At 44.7% G+C, this 14,250-nt stretch overlaps 1 protein-coding gene across 1 annotated transcript in view; it reads right to left on the minus strand.

Moving 5' to 3' along the window:
• The window catches only part of ARMC2 (armadillo repeat containing 2), a 196,218-nt gene that overhangs the window by 24,525 nt on the left and 157,443 nt on the right, over positions 1 to 14,250 (minus strand). The window contains exons 11-13 of the mRNA XM_006881231.1: positions 8,713 to 9,031; positions 628 to 750; positions 199 to 312 (exon numbers count right to left, since the gene is read on the minus strand). Of these exons, the coding sequence (XP_006881293.1) occupies positions 199 to 312; positions 628 to 750; positions 8,713 to 9,031 (556 nt within the window). The remainder of the gene's footprint in view (positions 1 to 198; positions 313 to 627; positions 751 to 8,712; positions 9,032 to 14,250) is intronic.

A 14,250-nucleotide genomic window follows, 5' to 3' on the forward strand; every position in this document is an offset into this window, starting at 1 on the left:
TCACCCCATCTCAGAAATCACAAGGACACTCACCAGGGAAAGACAAACCCTTGGAGCTCCGCCTAGATTCATCTTGGTATCTAGAGCACTATGTCCCCAAACAGAAACAAATACCGTGTTGTGATGGCCCAAGTTTCAAAAGCACTTAGCTAAGCTACTGGCAAGAACTACGTGTCTATGAATGTGTCATAAACTGACCATTTTTCTGCACAATGAAGTCGCAGACATCGCGGTGCTGGGAGAGGTTTCCGAGCGCACGCACAGCCTCCAGGATCCCATCCATGTTCTTGCTTACCAGAAGACTTAAGAGCACTGAGTTGGGATATCAAAGAAGTAAAATAAGTGAGCTGAACTTTTCATTAAAAGGCCATAAAAATCGCTATAATCCCAAATACTGTAAGCTTCTAAATTGAAAATGATCATAAAATACAAATTGTAAGGGGCTTCAGCAGGAGAATGAGAAATGCAGTTTTCCATATACAAACATCTTGGGGTTTATACTTAGACATAAATAGGGCTCTAAGACATTTATAACCATGGTCAGAAACTAGTAATTTCTCCAGTTCTGTGTTTATTTAAAGGAAAAACTTATGTATCCATTTGCCCAAGCCCAATTATGAGTCTTACATTCAGTAATATAGAGCTTTTTGTCGTAAATTATGGAATTCTTCACTTGGTAGTAAGACAAATTGTTGATTGTAGCTGTAGCATTGATGACCAGCTCCTCGCACTCCTCAATGGACTTAGATTCTGAAACAAAGTGAGCATAAGGGAGTCAAAGACCATTGCAGGGGTCTCACTCACAGCTCAGAGCCACTAGTAGTAACTAGTTCATAGCTGGCCCTCCGGCAGGCTTTTTGAAGCTGATAATTACACAAGAGGAGACTGCCCATCTTTATCCTTCAAAGCTATTGGTAGATTCAAAACACCCCAAAAATGTGACCTTTGTGTTAGTAACACGGCTCCTAAAGTACTACATCACCAGAGCTCATTCACTGCAGGTGTAGAACCAATGAGATCAGAACCAAAGCAATGGCAAGGTCAAGGGCAAGCCATCTTCCGGGCAAGGGCTGTGCAAGTGCAACTGTCTTTCCCATGACTCCCTGTCAGGAGATGCATGAGCACGTGGTCCCTCCAGGCCAGAGCAAATGCACTCCCCTAATTCTTCAGGCCAAGAGGTTGGGGAAAATTAGGCTATTCTAGGCCCTGGGTCTGCAGTAAAGTCCAGGAGCCAGCACACCAGTGACCCGAAGCCAGCTCTAATCCACAGCTGATTTGCCAGGTCTTCAATTCTTCCAGGACCTACCTGGGTGTCTGCCAGTGCCCAGCAGAATGATCTTGAGGCCATATAACATCTTTAACTCCTACCCTCTTGGTCTTCCAAATGCATGAAATCTGATTACTTCTCACCACATCTTCTAACACCTCCTCACTGGCTTCTCTTTCACACTGCCTCTTAAGATGAAGAAATCTGTTATCAACAGTCAGCCTGATAGAGAGTAAGGGGGATAATCTCATTCATCTCTACTCACGAATAATTAATTCTGAAAGTGCAACCTAACATCCCATTTTACAGATGAGACTATTAAGGCTCCAAGAATTACTTTGCCTTGACTTCACACAGCAGGCATCTGAATCCAGGCCCGACTCTCCTATCCTGCTCTTATACCATGCCGATGTCAAGGACACAGACACCATCAAGGGCCCCTTAGGGCCATTGGAGCAATAATTTCCTTCCAAAGAGCATGAGAGAAACACACACCCAGCCCCTGAAAAGTGACTCAGATATGAGAGTCTGGTGTTTGGAATTTGCACTTGAAGCAGCAAATCTCAGAGTAGAGAGGCCCACTGAGAAGCCTGGTTCTTACAGAAACCTGTTTTAACTCCTAAGGACCCTCTGCAATGAGACAGGAAGTTCCTGAGCATAGACATCTCCTCTCTGGACTGGTGAGAGGTAAGAAGAGATGGTCCAAGAGTTGCTTTTCTATATAGCTAGGGAAGGGTGCAGGACAGCAGGAGGGTCAGGTGTAAGGGGTGCTTGGCCTACAGCGTAAGTACGATGGCAGCTGTTCCCAACTCAGCTAGGTGGGTACATGACCAGGGAGCAAGCGGGCTCTTTTCCGTTCACACAGATTCAGCCTTGGTGCAGGTGTTGAGCTGCCTGTATGTAGTCAGGCCTGTCAGAGGTGGGCACTTGGACAACCATCCTCTTCCTTCCTAAATTGGAGCACCACTTCCCGAAGATGCAGATAAAACAAGTGGGAAGCAGCAGAGACCAGCTTAGCAGGTGTATGGATCAAGGTGCACACCCTTGCCCCAAAATATGTACTGATATCCTAACCCTGTAGCTGCAAATGTGACTCTGTTTGGAAAAAGGGGGTTTGTTTTACGATGTGAACGAGATTGTAGGGTGGATTCTAAACCTAATCACTTCTGACTTCTAAAAAGAGTCAAACAACGCAGACACACACAAGCAGAGGGGAACTCAGACACCTTGTGAGAATCATCTACAAGCCAAGGCACACACAAGGTTACTGATGAGGAAAAGCAGGTCGGCAAAAGAGAGGAGGACAATGAGAACTGACACAGTGACTAACAATGGACTTGAGCATGACAGAGATTGTGAGGATGGGACAGGACAGGACAAGGTTCAGATCTGTTTAGAGGGTCGTGGTAGACCTAACGCAGCACCTAACCACAACAACTGCCTGTGAGAAGGAACCCGCACAAATGGTGCCTTGATTTGGACTTTAACGCACACGTGTGTGAGAAAATAAAGCATACTCTTTAAAATCACCCACTTGTGATATTTGTGTTATAGAAAATACTGTATAATTAAGACAGTAGGGCTTAGTAGGGCTCAGCAATTCACCCCAGCAGTGGAGCCAAGTTAGGGAAGGTGGAGGTAGAGGAGTGTCTGCGTTTACTCTCTTGAAAGCTTCTTTTGGGTGATAAAATCTTTACGAAGAGAAAACAGAGAAGGGATTCCTGCTTGCCCAAACAATTGCTCGAGGCCTGGAACTGGTATGCTGGAGAAACCTGACTGACCACCCGGAAAGTCTTTTGTTTTTAGCTCTCTGAGTGAGGCCTCTGAATGTCTGCATCAGCACAAACCAGAGAGCTTTTAAAATGCAGACTCTTCAGGCCCACAGCTACCTTGCTGAATCGTAACCTTTGAGAGCAGGGCTAAGGTTATGCTTTTAATTAGCTTCACAGGGAAGTCTTACACATGTGGAAATTTAAGAACCACTGGATTAGTGCTTCGATCTTCAAGAAATGGATGCTGTTCCTAATTCCAGTAACCTCCTAAAGTCTCCCACCGGGTTGTGACCAGGTCAGAGTGAGATCCCCTGGGTAATCTTTGCTCCCTGGTCAATCTGCTTCCTCTTCCTTTGATGCAAATGTATTATTGCCTTCTTGTGAATCAAAAGCAGATTACTGATCCCACCTTCAATTTATATGTACAAACTAATTTATAAGCTAATAAAATGTATAGAAGGTTAAGAACTTTTTTTACTTTACATGTGAATATCAGCAACGATAAATAAATCAGGCAGAGTTCTCCACCTTAACTTGCCCATTCATAAAGATTTGTTCCCTTCAAGGTCATGGCTTCCAGGCACCGGGGTTGAGTGTGCTGCAGGCTAGCTCATCCAGCAGGTCTCAGACTCAGTGGTGCCTCACCTGTCACAGAGGTGAGCTGTGCTTCCCCAAGCTTCAGGTATTTTAATGAGAACAAGAACCACCTGGAGATAGGGAGGAGACGGAACTGCAGATGCCAAGGCCCCACCCCATGGAGTCAGGTTCAGGAGGAGGCCCTGGAGAGCATAGCTTAGTGAGTCCCACAGCTGTATCAGAGGCATCTGGTGCCCTGGCCCTGGATCAGGCAGCACCACCCTGAAGCGCCGAAATTCCAGGGAAGGAAGGAGCACTGCGAAACAGGGAAATGTTAAAACCTAAAAGGTGCAGTTTGCAGTTGGTTGAAAAGTTGAATATTTAAAATATCAAGGCCCACTTGTGCCAGCTGATTTCCAGTTAGCATCGAGCTGCTTCTGATTCATGAAGACCCCAAGTGTATCAGAGCAGAACAACGCACCAAAGAGTTCCCAAGGATTGCTTTCTCTGAAACAGATTGCCAAGTCTTTCTTCCTAGGCACCTCTGGGTGGACCCAAACCTCCAACCCTGGTTAGTTGCTAAGCGTGTTAACTGCTTGCATTACCCAGGGACTCTGGTACGTCTGCTAAATGGAGTGATGTGGGCTTTATATCTCCTCTACCCTTTTCCAGGATGCTGTCTACAGAGTAATGATCAAGCGCCTCAATGTAGAACTCAAGGCCCTCCACAAAAGGCTAGATGTGACTTGTCTAGTGGTTCTAACACCCTCAGTTCAAGACTTAACGGACACCACAAGAAACACATCCTACTTTCTCTTCACCCTTTTCTTTTTCTCTGGGTTTTTCCTATCAAAGCTTCATCCACTTCAAATGATCATCTTCTCCAACTGATTTCAGCAAATATCTCCCAAAACTCTACTTTGAGTAAGACAAACTGATAGGCTTTTTCATGGATATAACAGTGAATAAAAATAGTTTCTACCCTTCAATTAAAAATTAAGGAAGGTGTGAATCAGGTTGCGCCCTTTCTCCATAGCTATTAAATCTGTTTGCAGAGCAAATTATTCATGAATCAGGGCTCTAAGGAGCAGAATGTGGCATCAGGATCAGAGGAAGACTCATTAATAACTTTCATATGGAGATGACACAACCTTGCTTGGTGAGGAGAACCTGAAGCATCGCTGCAGAAGTTCAAAGACTACAGCCTTCAATATGGACAGCATTTCAAGGTCAAGAAAATAAACATTCTCACCACTGGACCAATAGGCAGCATCATGACAGATGGAGAAAAGATTGAAACTGTCAACAACTTATCTTACTTTAATCCACAATCAATACTTGGAACTAGCAGTCAGGAGATCTGGAGGCTTATTGCACTGGTAAAGTCTGTAATCAGGGCGTTCTCCAAATTATTGAAGAGTAATCATGCCAGTTTGAGGACTAACATGCGTCTGATTCAGGCCATGTCTTCTCGGTCACTCCCTATGGATCTGAGAGGTGGACAATGTTATGGATGCCAGAAGAAGAACTGATGCCTTTGAACTATGGTTTTGGAGAAGAGTGCTGAATATCCATGGATTATCAAAAGAACTAACAGGTATGTGTTGGAGAAGGTGCAGCCAGAGTGCTCCTTAGAGGCAAAGATGATGAAGCTTTGCCTCATTTATTTTCAGCATATTGCTAGAAGAGTTTATTCCTTGGGTAGGGATATGATGGTTGGAAAGATAGAAGGAAGCAAAGGAGAGGAAGATCCTCCACCAAGTGGAGTGACACAGTGACTGCAGCAATGGGCTTGAGTGTGTCAGACATAGTGAGAATGGCACAGGATAGGACAGACCTGTTGTTCTTAGAGTTGCTGTGAGCCATAATTGACTTGACAGCATCAAACTACAACAATCACCCTTTAACGTTGTTACGTGACCATGAAACAGGTATAATCAAAGCAGTAACAGGAAGAGAAAAGTTACTTCTAGTGAGTGTAGTTTTGGAAAGATGGACTGTAAGTAAAAGACCTGATGATATGGGACAAAGAACTTCACAGAAGGCTTTCAGACAAGAAGGGGTCATGCAGTGTGGAGTGTAATTGGGCACAATGTGGAGGGAAAAATGAGGAGGGAAACCTGGAGTGAGAAGTCAAGGACAGGATCAGCCAAGACCTGGACAGAACTAGGGGAACGGGGCCACAAAGATGTAAAGAGACCACAGCATAAGAGAGGATGGCCAGGCAATCACACACTGCTGTCTGGACAAGAGACTCCTTCCTAGGGGATGCTGAGGGTGCATTCTGTATCTGCCTAAGAAAAACAGAAGGATATTGTCTAGGATATTATGCTGTCAACACAAGTGTCCACCATCCCACCAGATATGGATGCTAGCAGATAATTACATATGCAATGAGCAACCTAGAATCCAAGACCAAATGTGCAGGCTTCTGAGTTACCACGTGGAAGTGACAAGTCACAGGCCCAAATCTTGGTCAGAATTTAGGAATCCTTCTTGAGATGAGCAATGTGGAGAACCAAGGAGCAGGAGTCTGGGGCTTTGTGACTCCAATACTTAGTATCTTCGTGACCTGATAAGTGGTGAAAAGAATAATGGTGCTTTTTCAGCCATAAAGCATTGTACACACACACACACACACACACACCCGCACACCTCCTCTCACCAGAAAATAGGTTCAGTGGCTTCATACGCTTAACCCTCATATACTGTGCACGCTTTGTTTCTGTCACTTTCATACACTGTGTAGTTTTTAATCTGTCACTGAAATTCCTTGGAAGCAGAGAAACCCACAGGCATTGATTTGATAGAGCTCATAGTGACTCTACAGGACAAAGAAGCACTGTCCTGTAAGATACTCAAAGCTGTAATCCTTATGGAAGCAGATTGCCACATTTATCCCCCTAAGGAGTGGTTAATGGGCTTGAACTACCGACCTTTAGTTACCGCCATATTTTCCTTTACACTGAAGCCCATACTGTGGGAGGGTAGGACTCTACTATACAGTATTGGTGGTGGCAGCACTCAGTTGGTTTTGCTTTGGCACCTTGTGTGGCTGAACTGCCCCACGGAATTTTCTAAGCTGGAATCTTTATGGAGGAAAGTCACCAGTGCTTTTTCCTCTATGAAGCAGCTGGGGTGGGGTTGGTTCAAATCCATCTAACTCTTATGGTACTAATGCTCCTTTTACTATATAGTAAGGACTATGCTAGGAGAACAAACAGGTTCATCCTAGAGAGGGTGAGACCAGGCTGCTCCTTGGGAGCAAGGATTCTGAAGCTTAATGTGACATACTTTGGACATGCTTCAAGGTGGAATCAGTCCTTGGTGGAGGACTTAATGCTTGGGAGGGTGGTGGGACAGTGCAGGAGAGAAAGATCCTCGATGAGGAGGATTGATTCAGTGACTGGGGTAATGGAGGGTAGGTGTGTCAGAGATAATAAGATTGGCACAGGATAGAGCAGGGTTTAGGGCTGTTGTACTTAAGGTTGCTGCAAGCCGCAGGTGACTTGATGACACATAACAACAACAACAACCAGGACTAAGAGTATGACTGAACAATGACTCTTAAAAGTGAAACAGTAAAAGATTATACACACATTGCCCAAACTCCTCATTGTCAATGTTGTGGTTGTTGTGTATCATCGAGTCAAAAGTGACCCACAGCTGCCCCTCCAGCAGGTTTTGAGAGACTGTGAATCTTAGGGGAGGAGTCTCTCCATCTTTCTCCTGTGGAGCAGCTGGTGGATTTAAGGCATGTGTCTTAGTATTGGTAGCATTCTGCTTCTACAGTGAGGTCTAATATGGAAGCTGGTAAAGTGGCTCAGTTAACCCTGAGATGCAGTTGTTCTCTTCATAAACTAGGCAGAGGTACCTGCGCCTCAAATGTGAACAAGGCCTCAGAAGTGAAAAAGGCCTCAAATGTGCACAGAGATAAGGCCTAACTGGCTGGCTGGCTGGCTCTGTAGTTAGAGTGCCTGCAAAAATCTGAAGAACAAATATCTGAATTATGAACTGATCTAGGAAAAAAATATGGATTTTAAACCCTTTGGGGTTAGTTTTGCTAAGTTTTGGTAGCTTGGTTGATATTAATTTTTACTTAAAAATGCAATATAATTTATCTACCATGAAATTATTTCTTATAAAGTGTATTCAGTGTTTTTTTTTTAAATAAAGACTTCAATTCTTTTCTTTCTCTATGTTTGTTGCTTTTGAAGCAGTGTAGAACTGAGAGGCGTGCTCCCTTCACAGAGCCAAGCAGCCTCGTTGTTAGGTGCTGTGGAGTTGATTCTGACCCTTGTGACCCTATCGGATGCAGCAGAACCAGCTCATCTGTTCTAATGGTAAGTAGCTGCGCTGCAATCCCGAGAGCAGGAGGTTAGCACCACGCGCTACTCTGCAGGAGAAGGAGGAGCAATCTCCTTCTGTTCGATTTACTGCCTCTGAAAACCCACAGGAGGTTCAGCCATAGGTTGGTTCCGACTCGACGGCACACAACAATAATCTTAAAATTAGTCCCCTCCTGGTTGGTGGCTTAGTTCATTATCAGCTGCTAATGAAAACACCAGCAACGTGAACATACCGCACTTCTCCTTGGAAGAGAGATGAGGCAGTCTGCGCTCGTAAAGATTTACAGTCTTAGAAACTCGACCACGGGACAAGAAGGGACTGAACTGGAAGGGAGCAGATATCAACATAGTAATCATTGTGGAGCGCTGGAGGTGTTGCTCATAGGAAGTTGTGCCGCTAACCCAAAGGCTGACACTCTCTGGTAGTTCAAAACCACAGTGGCTCCACAGGAGAAAGATGGGTGATGTCCTGTGTGACACAGCTTCTATAAACCTGCTGGAGGGTCAGTTATAACTCTACCACAGTGAGCTGTTAGAGAAGCCAATTCTTTCTCTCTCACACAGGGCTGCTGGTTGGATTTGAATCACCAAGTGACTAGTCATTGCACCCACCAGACGATTTGAGTGAGCAGTGGTGCTAGGAGCACCTTCACCACCCCAGGCCCTTAGCGCTGTCCGGGGCCACTGCGTGCTGTGCCCTGCGGTAATGTGTTCAGTCAGCTGTGGACAGTCCAGCCAAGGCCCTTACCCAGTGTTCTGAGCAGCAGGCCCACCACCTGCGGCCTGGCAGCCAGGGCAGGGCCAACGCGCACGTGGATGGCGAGGTTGGCGAGCACGCGGGTCAGCTTGATGAGCACGTCCTCCACACCTGACGGCTGCCTCGGAGGCTTGGCCTGCGCCTCTCCATCACCAGCAGGCTTCTCCGAATGCAGATCGAGTTCAAGGAATGTTTGGAATAGTGACAACAGAGTTTGGATGCTCCCTTTCTCCTTGAAAAGCTGCTCACGAGCCTGGTTATTTTTCGCTGTCAGGTTGCCAAGAATAAAGACAAGACGAATGACTAAGTCCTGTGATGAATTAAAGACAGGGTTATTAAGTGCAAAGGGGCTGGGATAAGTTGTTGGAAAGAGTACAGCGTTTAAGTTGTTTTGCAATTTAATTAATAGAACAATGACACCCGTCTGGCTTCTTTTAACTTGTACAGAGTTTGATGCCTAAGACTGCTGCAAATTGACATTAAAAACCCTTGGTGGCAACAAAAGACTACAAACTGATTGATGCTATTAGCAAAGTCGATTAACTTGAGAGAATTCTGGCTAAGCCACCACACCCTCTTTTTTTATTCTTTCAGAGAACAAATTAGTTGAGTGGGATAACATTATTGACAATGTGTTACATAAAACTACCAAATTTTGAAGTGAATCTATTTAAACATCCAAATCTTTTTCTAAAAGTGCAGCTCTGACTGAAGGCATTTGTTTCCTGCATGATGGTTTATACTGGGCTTTTCACTTCAGCTTTATTTTCATGACAGGCTGAATATTTCTTTGCTGAGGGAGGCTGACCCGTGGATGTTTAGCAGCTCTTCTCACTAGACGCCAGATGTAACTAAAAATATCCACACCCCTTTTGGTGCTATCTGGATCCAGCTCATAATGACCCTCTAGAGGGTTTCTGAGGCTGTAAATCTCAGCGGGAGGAGACTGTATATCTTTCTCCCTTGAAGCAGCTGGTGGATTTGAACCACCACCTCTGGGTTGACAGCATTCTTTCTCCTCAGCCACTAGGTCACCAGAGCTCCCACATGGGTAGACCACTTTAAATAAAGCAGTCTTTGCCTTCCTTCACCACGTTGGCAGGTTTCTAACTATGTGCTAAATTGTACACACATGTTTTATGCACTTGTCTATGCTGTAGTTAGATGCTGCCACATCAAAGAAACCTTGTGTACAAAAGAACAAAACCCTGGTTGACTCTTAGCCATCTTCACAATCTCTGCTGTACTTAAGCTCACTGTGGTAGTCACTTCAAACCATAAGGATGTCACTGTAAGGACAAAAGTTTAACTATCACTTCTTAATGGGCTACATTTTGTTGCTGTTGTGGTTGTTAAGTGCTGTCTAGTCGTAGACAACTCATTGTAACCCTATGAACAAAAGACAAGAACAGTTGTCTAACTTTGATCTTTTCTCTAAGGTCACGGAGTTTCTGGAGACAAGCTACTTCATTCCTGCTTTCAAGCCTATTTTAATAAGAAAGCTCCTCCAAACACTGTCCACCATGGGTAACCATTACTGAATTTGACACTTCATTCTCACGGTGTTTAGCACTACAGCAACCACAAGTTACCTCTGCACAGCAAATTGACAGACCAATGCTACATCACTTAGGAGAATGTCTGATCAAAATAATCATGAGGTTGTACAATTTGATGAGAGGGGGTGAGGGGAAAATGAAAGAATTTGTTCTTGAAAACAATATATTTGAATTGTGTAAATAAACTAAAAAAATTAAAAAATAATTAAAACAATTGGAGGAAGGAAAATACATCCAAATAAATTTGCAGAATTTAAAAAAAAATTGAAAAAAGCAATTAAAACCAGGCCTGAGGGCTGCAGATTAAAATCACCCACCTTTGGCTTGGTAGCATAACTTTCTATCCACTAGGATAACAGAGCTCTCTCTATGACTCACAGCAATTCTATGAACAACAGATCTAACCCTTGCCCCATCCTACACCATCCCCACAATCCGAGACATGCTCGAGCCCACTGCCACAGTCACCATATCAATCCATTGTGTTGAGGATCTTCTTCTCTGACCTTCCACTTCTCTCAACATGATGTCATTTCCCAAGGACTAGAACCTTTTTTACATTTTAAAAATGGTTTTTAAAAAGCCCTAAACTGAGAACACTTTGAAGTTAAAAAGGACATAGAAACTATGTTCTTAATTTGACAACTGATAAGACATGTGAGTAAGGTCAGCCCATGGCGAAGGAGATCACCTGGGAGAAGAAAGAGACTTTAAAGACATTTCAGTAACCTGAGTGTGTACATCTAGGTGTATATATGACACGTCTTCATTCCTTGAGAGGGAAATCACTCAAGAATAAGATTCTAGAAAATACTCAAGAATTATCCTCAAGTACTCTATTCACTGCGCTAGATGCTGCAATTTAGCTTCTCTCTATGCCCAGGTACCTGGGGGCTGCTCTTAGTTAGGCATACCTAAGACACAAAGACGGTGGGACAGAGAAGACAAAAGCGTCACTGGGCTTGAAAGCACACACCTTCATACAAACACACTGAAGACATCACCCAAGGCAGAGTAAAACTGGCCATTCTCACCAACAACGACTGCCTATCCTTGAAGAAACTGGAAATAGAGTGCTAAACCATGTTGGCCAAAGCTGGTGTCCATCACTACAGTGGCAATGCCATTGAACTGGGCACATCATGTACACTGGTGGTCAGTGACCCACATAATGCCACCAGCATTAGAATATGCCAGAACAGACTGGTGTAAAATCTTTCTCACTGCCTTGGAGTTAGATCTAACTCAGCTGACCCTCCAGTGGGTTTCCAAGGCTGTAAATAGCACAGGAGGAGACTGCCCGAGAAACACTGCCTTTGGGTCAGCAGACTCCCTACAGACTACACCACCAGAGTTCCCTGGTATCAAAAAAGTCATACGTTTGCTTTCTTTACTAAAACTAGACAAAGCTTGTACTCTTGGGCAGGGGTTAAAGGTGCGGATGGGTGGCTACATATGGCAAGAGGCAAAAAAGGAACGGGCGCATGGCTGGTAAGGTTTGAGCTGGGACTTTCAGGGTTATCCAGACTCCTGGGGTTTTCCACATCCAAGCCCTTCCTCACAGGGAGGGTGGTGTTTCATTTATCTCAGCTTTGGCTTTGCCTTCCTTCAGAACAGTTAAGGAATTATCTCCTGAAAGTATCTTTAAAATGAAATCTGTTACCAGCGAGGGATTACCATAAACCTGGCTTTGTTTATCCGATTAGTGGTTATCAGCAGCCTTTAGGGAAGAAGGACAAAGGGCAGGACACATTTTAATCACCAAAGGGGATCAGGAAGCTTGTGAGCAGTGGGTGACGGTCCAGGTGGGACTCAGGAGAGGCAGAGCAGCACAGGCTGCTGTTAGGTGTTTCTGCTATGATTCGTAGGGACCTTATAAACAACAGATATGAACCTTGTCCTAGTCTGTACCACCCTCACTGTGTCTGTCATGCTCAAGCCTGCTGTGGTAGCAACAGTGTCAGAGAATACTGAGTACGGTAAAAAAGACAGTATGGATCCAGGACAAAGGACAACTGAGGGCTACTCTGGCAGTTCGAACCCACCAGAGGAGCCACAGGAGAAAGAAGGGCATTCTCCCATGCAATCTACAGGCTCACAGTTCAAAGCCTCAGAAACCCAAAGGAGGGTCAGCTATGAGTTGATTATGAATTGACATCAATGAGTTTTGGGTTATAAATAATTTGAAAGACTGAAGTTGTCAATGAGTTCATTTTACTTGGATCCAAAATCAGCACCCATGCTAGCAGCAGTCATGATATCAAAATACTTTTGGCAGTGGGAAAATGTGCTGTCACAGACTGCTTCAAAGTGCTAATAACGAGCAAGGATGTCAGTTTAAAGATTAAGGTGTGCCTGATCCAAGCCATGGTATTGTCAGTTGTTTCCTAGCTACCTGAAAAGTCAGTCAATGAGTAAGAAAAACAAAACAACAAACAACAACAACAAAAAAATCTATGCATTTGAACTGTGGTATTGGAGAGTACTGAATATGAATATCCCATGGATTGCCAAAAGAACAAACAGGTCTATCTTAGAGGAAGTGCAACCAGGGTGCCCCTTAGAAGCAAGGATGATGAGATTTTGTATCACATACTTTGGGTTTGTTGTTCCTGGAAAAAGATGTCGTGTTAGAAAAGTTGAAAGAGCACAGAAATAGAGAGAGACCCTTAAAGAGGATTGGCACAGTGATGCAACAATGGATTGAGCACAAGGATGATGTGAGACCGGGCAAGGTTCAGGTCTGTTGGTCAGAGGCTCACTATGCATTGTAGTCGACTTGACACATCTAACAAAACAACTGCCATTAAGGAATCCTGGTGGCACAGTGGTTAGACACTTGGCTGCTACCAGAACTCTATCAGTGGTTCAAACCCACTGCTACAGAAGAGAAAGATGTGGCAGCCAGCTCGGTAAAGATTTCCAGCCTTGGAAACCCTGTGGGGCCGTGCACACGGTCTTGACGGCCGCTGAGAGGTAGAACCGACTGGACGGTAACAGGTTTTCAAGTGGCACAATCATTAGTTAAGCCCTTGGTATCTGAGTTGGCCATTGGCTCTACAGCACACCTGGTGGTCTGCTCCCTCATAGACTGGCTGTTGTTGTTACATTCTGTTGCGTGGTTCTTACTCAGAGAACCAAGGTACAGGAGGAAGGCACACTGCCCAATCCTGCACTGCCTCTGCTGTGCTCAGGCTCACTGCGGCAGCCCCTCTGCCAATCTACCTTGTTGAGGGCCTTCCTCTTGCTCACTGACCCTCCACATTACCAAGCATGATGTGCTTCTCCAGGTGCTGTGTCCTCCTGAGAAAATGTCCAAAGCACATGAGACCAAGTCTCACTGTCCTCATGTCTAAGTAGTATCCTAGTCATTCTTCTTCCAACACCAATTTGTTCTTTTGTCAGTCTATCCATAATAATAATAAGAGAGCTCTGGTTGCCAAGTGGGTAAGGCATAGTGCCATCAACCTAAAGACAGGTCGTTTGAATCTACCAGCTGTTCTGAGTGAGAAAGATGGTCAATCTCTTCCCATGTGATCTAGGTTGTGTTGTACAGCACCATCAAGTCGAGCATGGCCCATAGCAACCCTACGAATAACAAATTTGAACCCTGTTCTATATCCTGTGCCATCCTCACCATTTCTGACACACTAGAGCCTACTGCTGCAGTCACTGTGTCAATCCACCTGATCAATGGTCTTCTTCTCCTTTACCGACCTTGCACCCTTCCAAACATCATGTCCCTCTCCAAGGATTAGCCCCTACTAGCAATATGTCAAAAGTATGTGAGGTGAAGCCTCATCATTCTTGCCTCCAAAGTGCTCCCTGGAAGGGCAAGGAAGAAATGTCACTGTGGCTTGTAAACCTGGGAATCACTGGTCAACATTACGGCAAGAACTGGAGCTGGTCCAGGACTGAGTCTGTAATCAGAAAAATCCAAACACATGGCATTCAAGCAATTCTAGTAGCT

The sequence above is a fragment of the Elephantulus edwardii genome, unplaced genomic scaffold, assembly GCF_000299155.1.
Source record: "Elephantulus edwardii isolate Elephantulus edwardi_28Jun2011 unplaced genomic scaffold, EleEdw1.0 scaffold00013, whole genome shotgun sequence".
Classification (NCBI taxonomy): domain Eukaryota; kingdom Metazoa; phylum Chordata; class Mammalia; order Macroscelidea; family Macroscelididae; genus Elephantulus; species Elephantulus edwardii.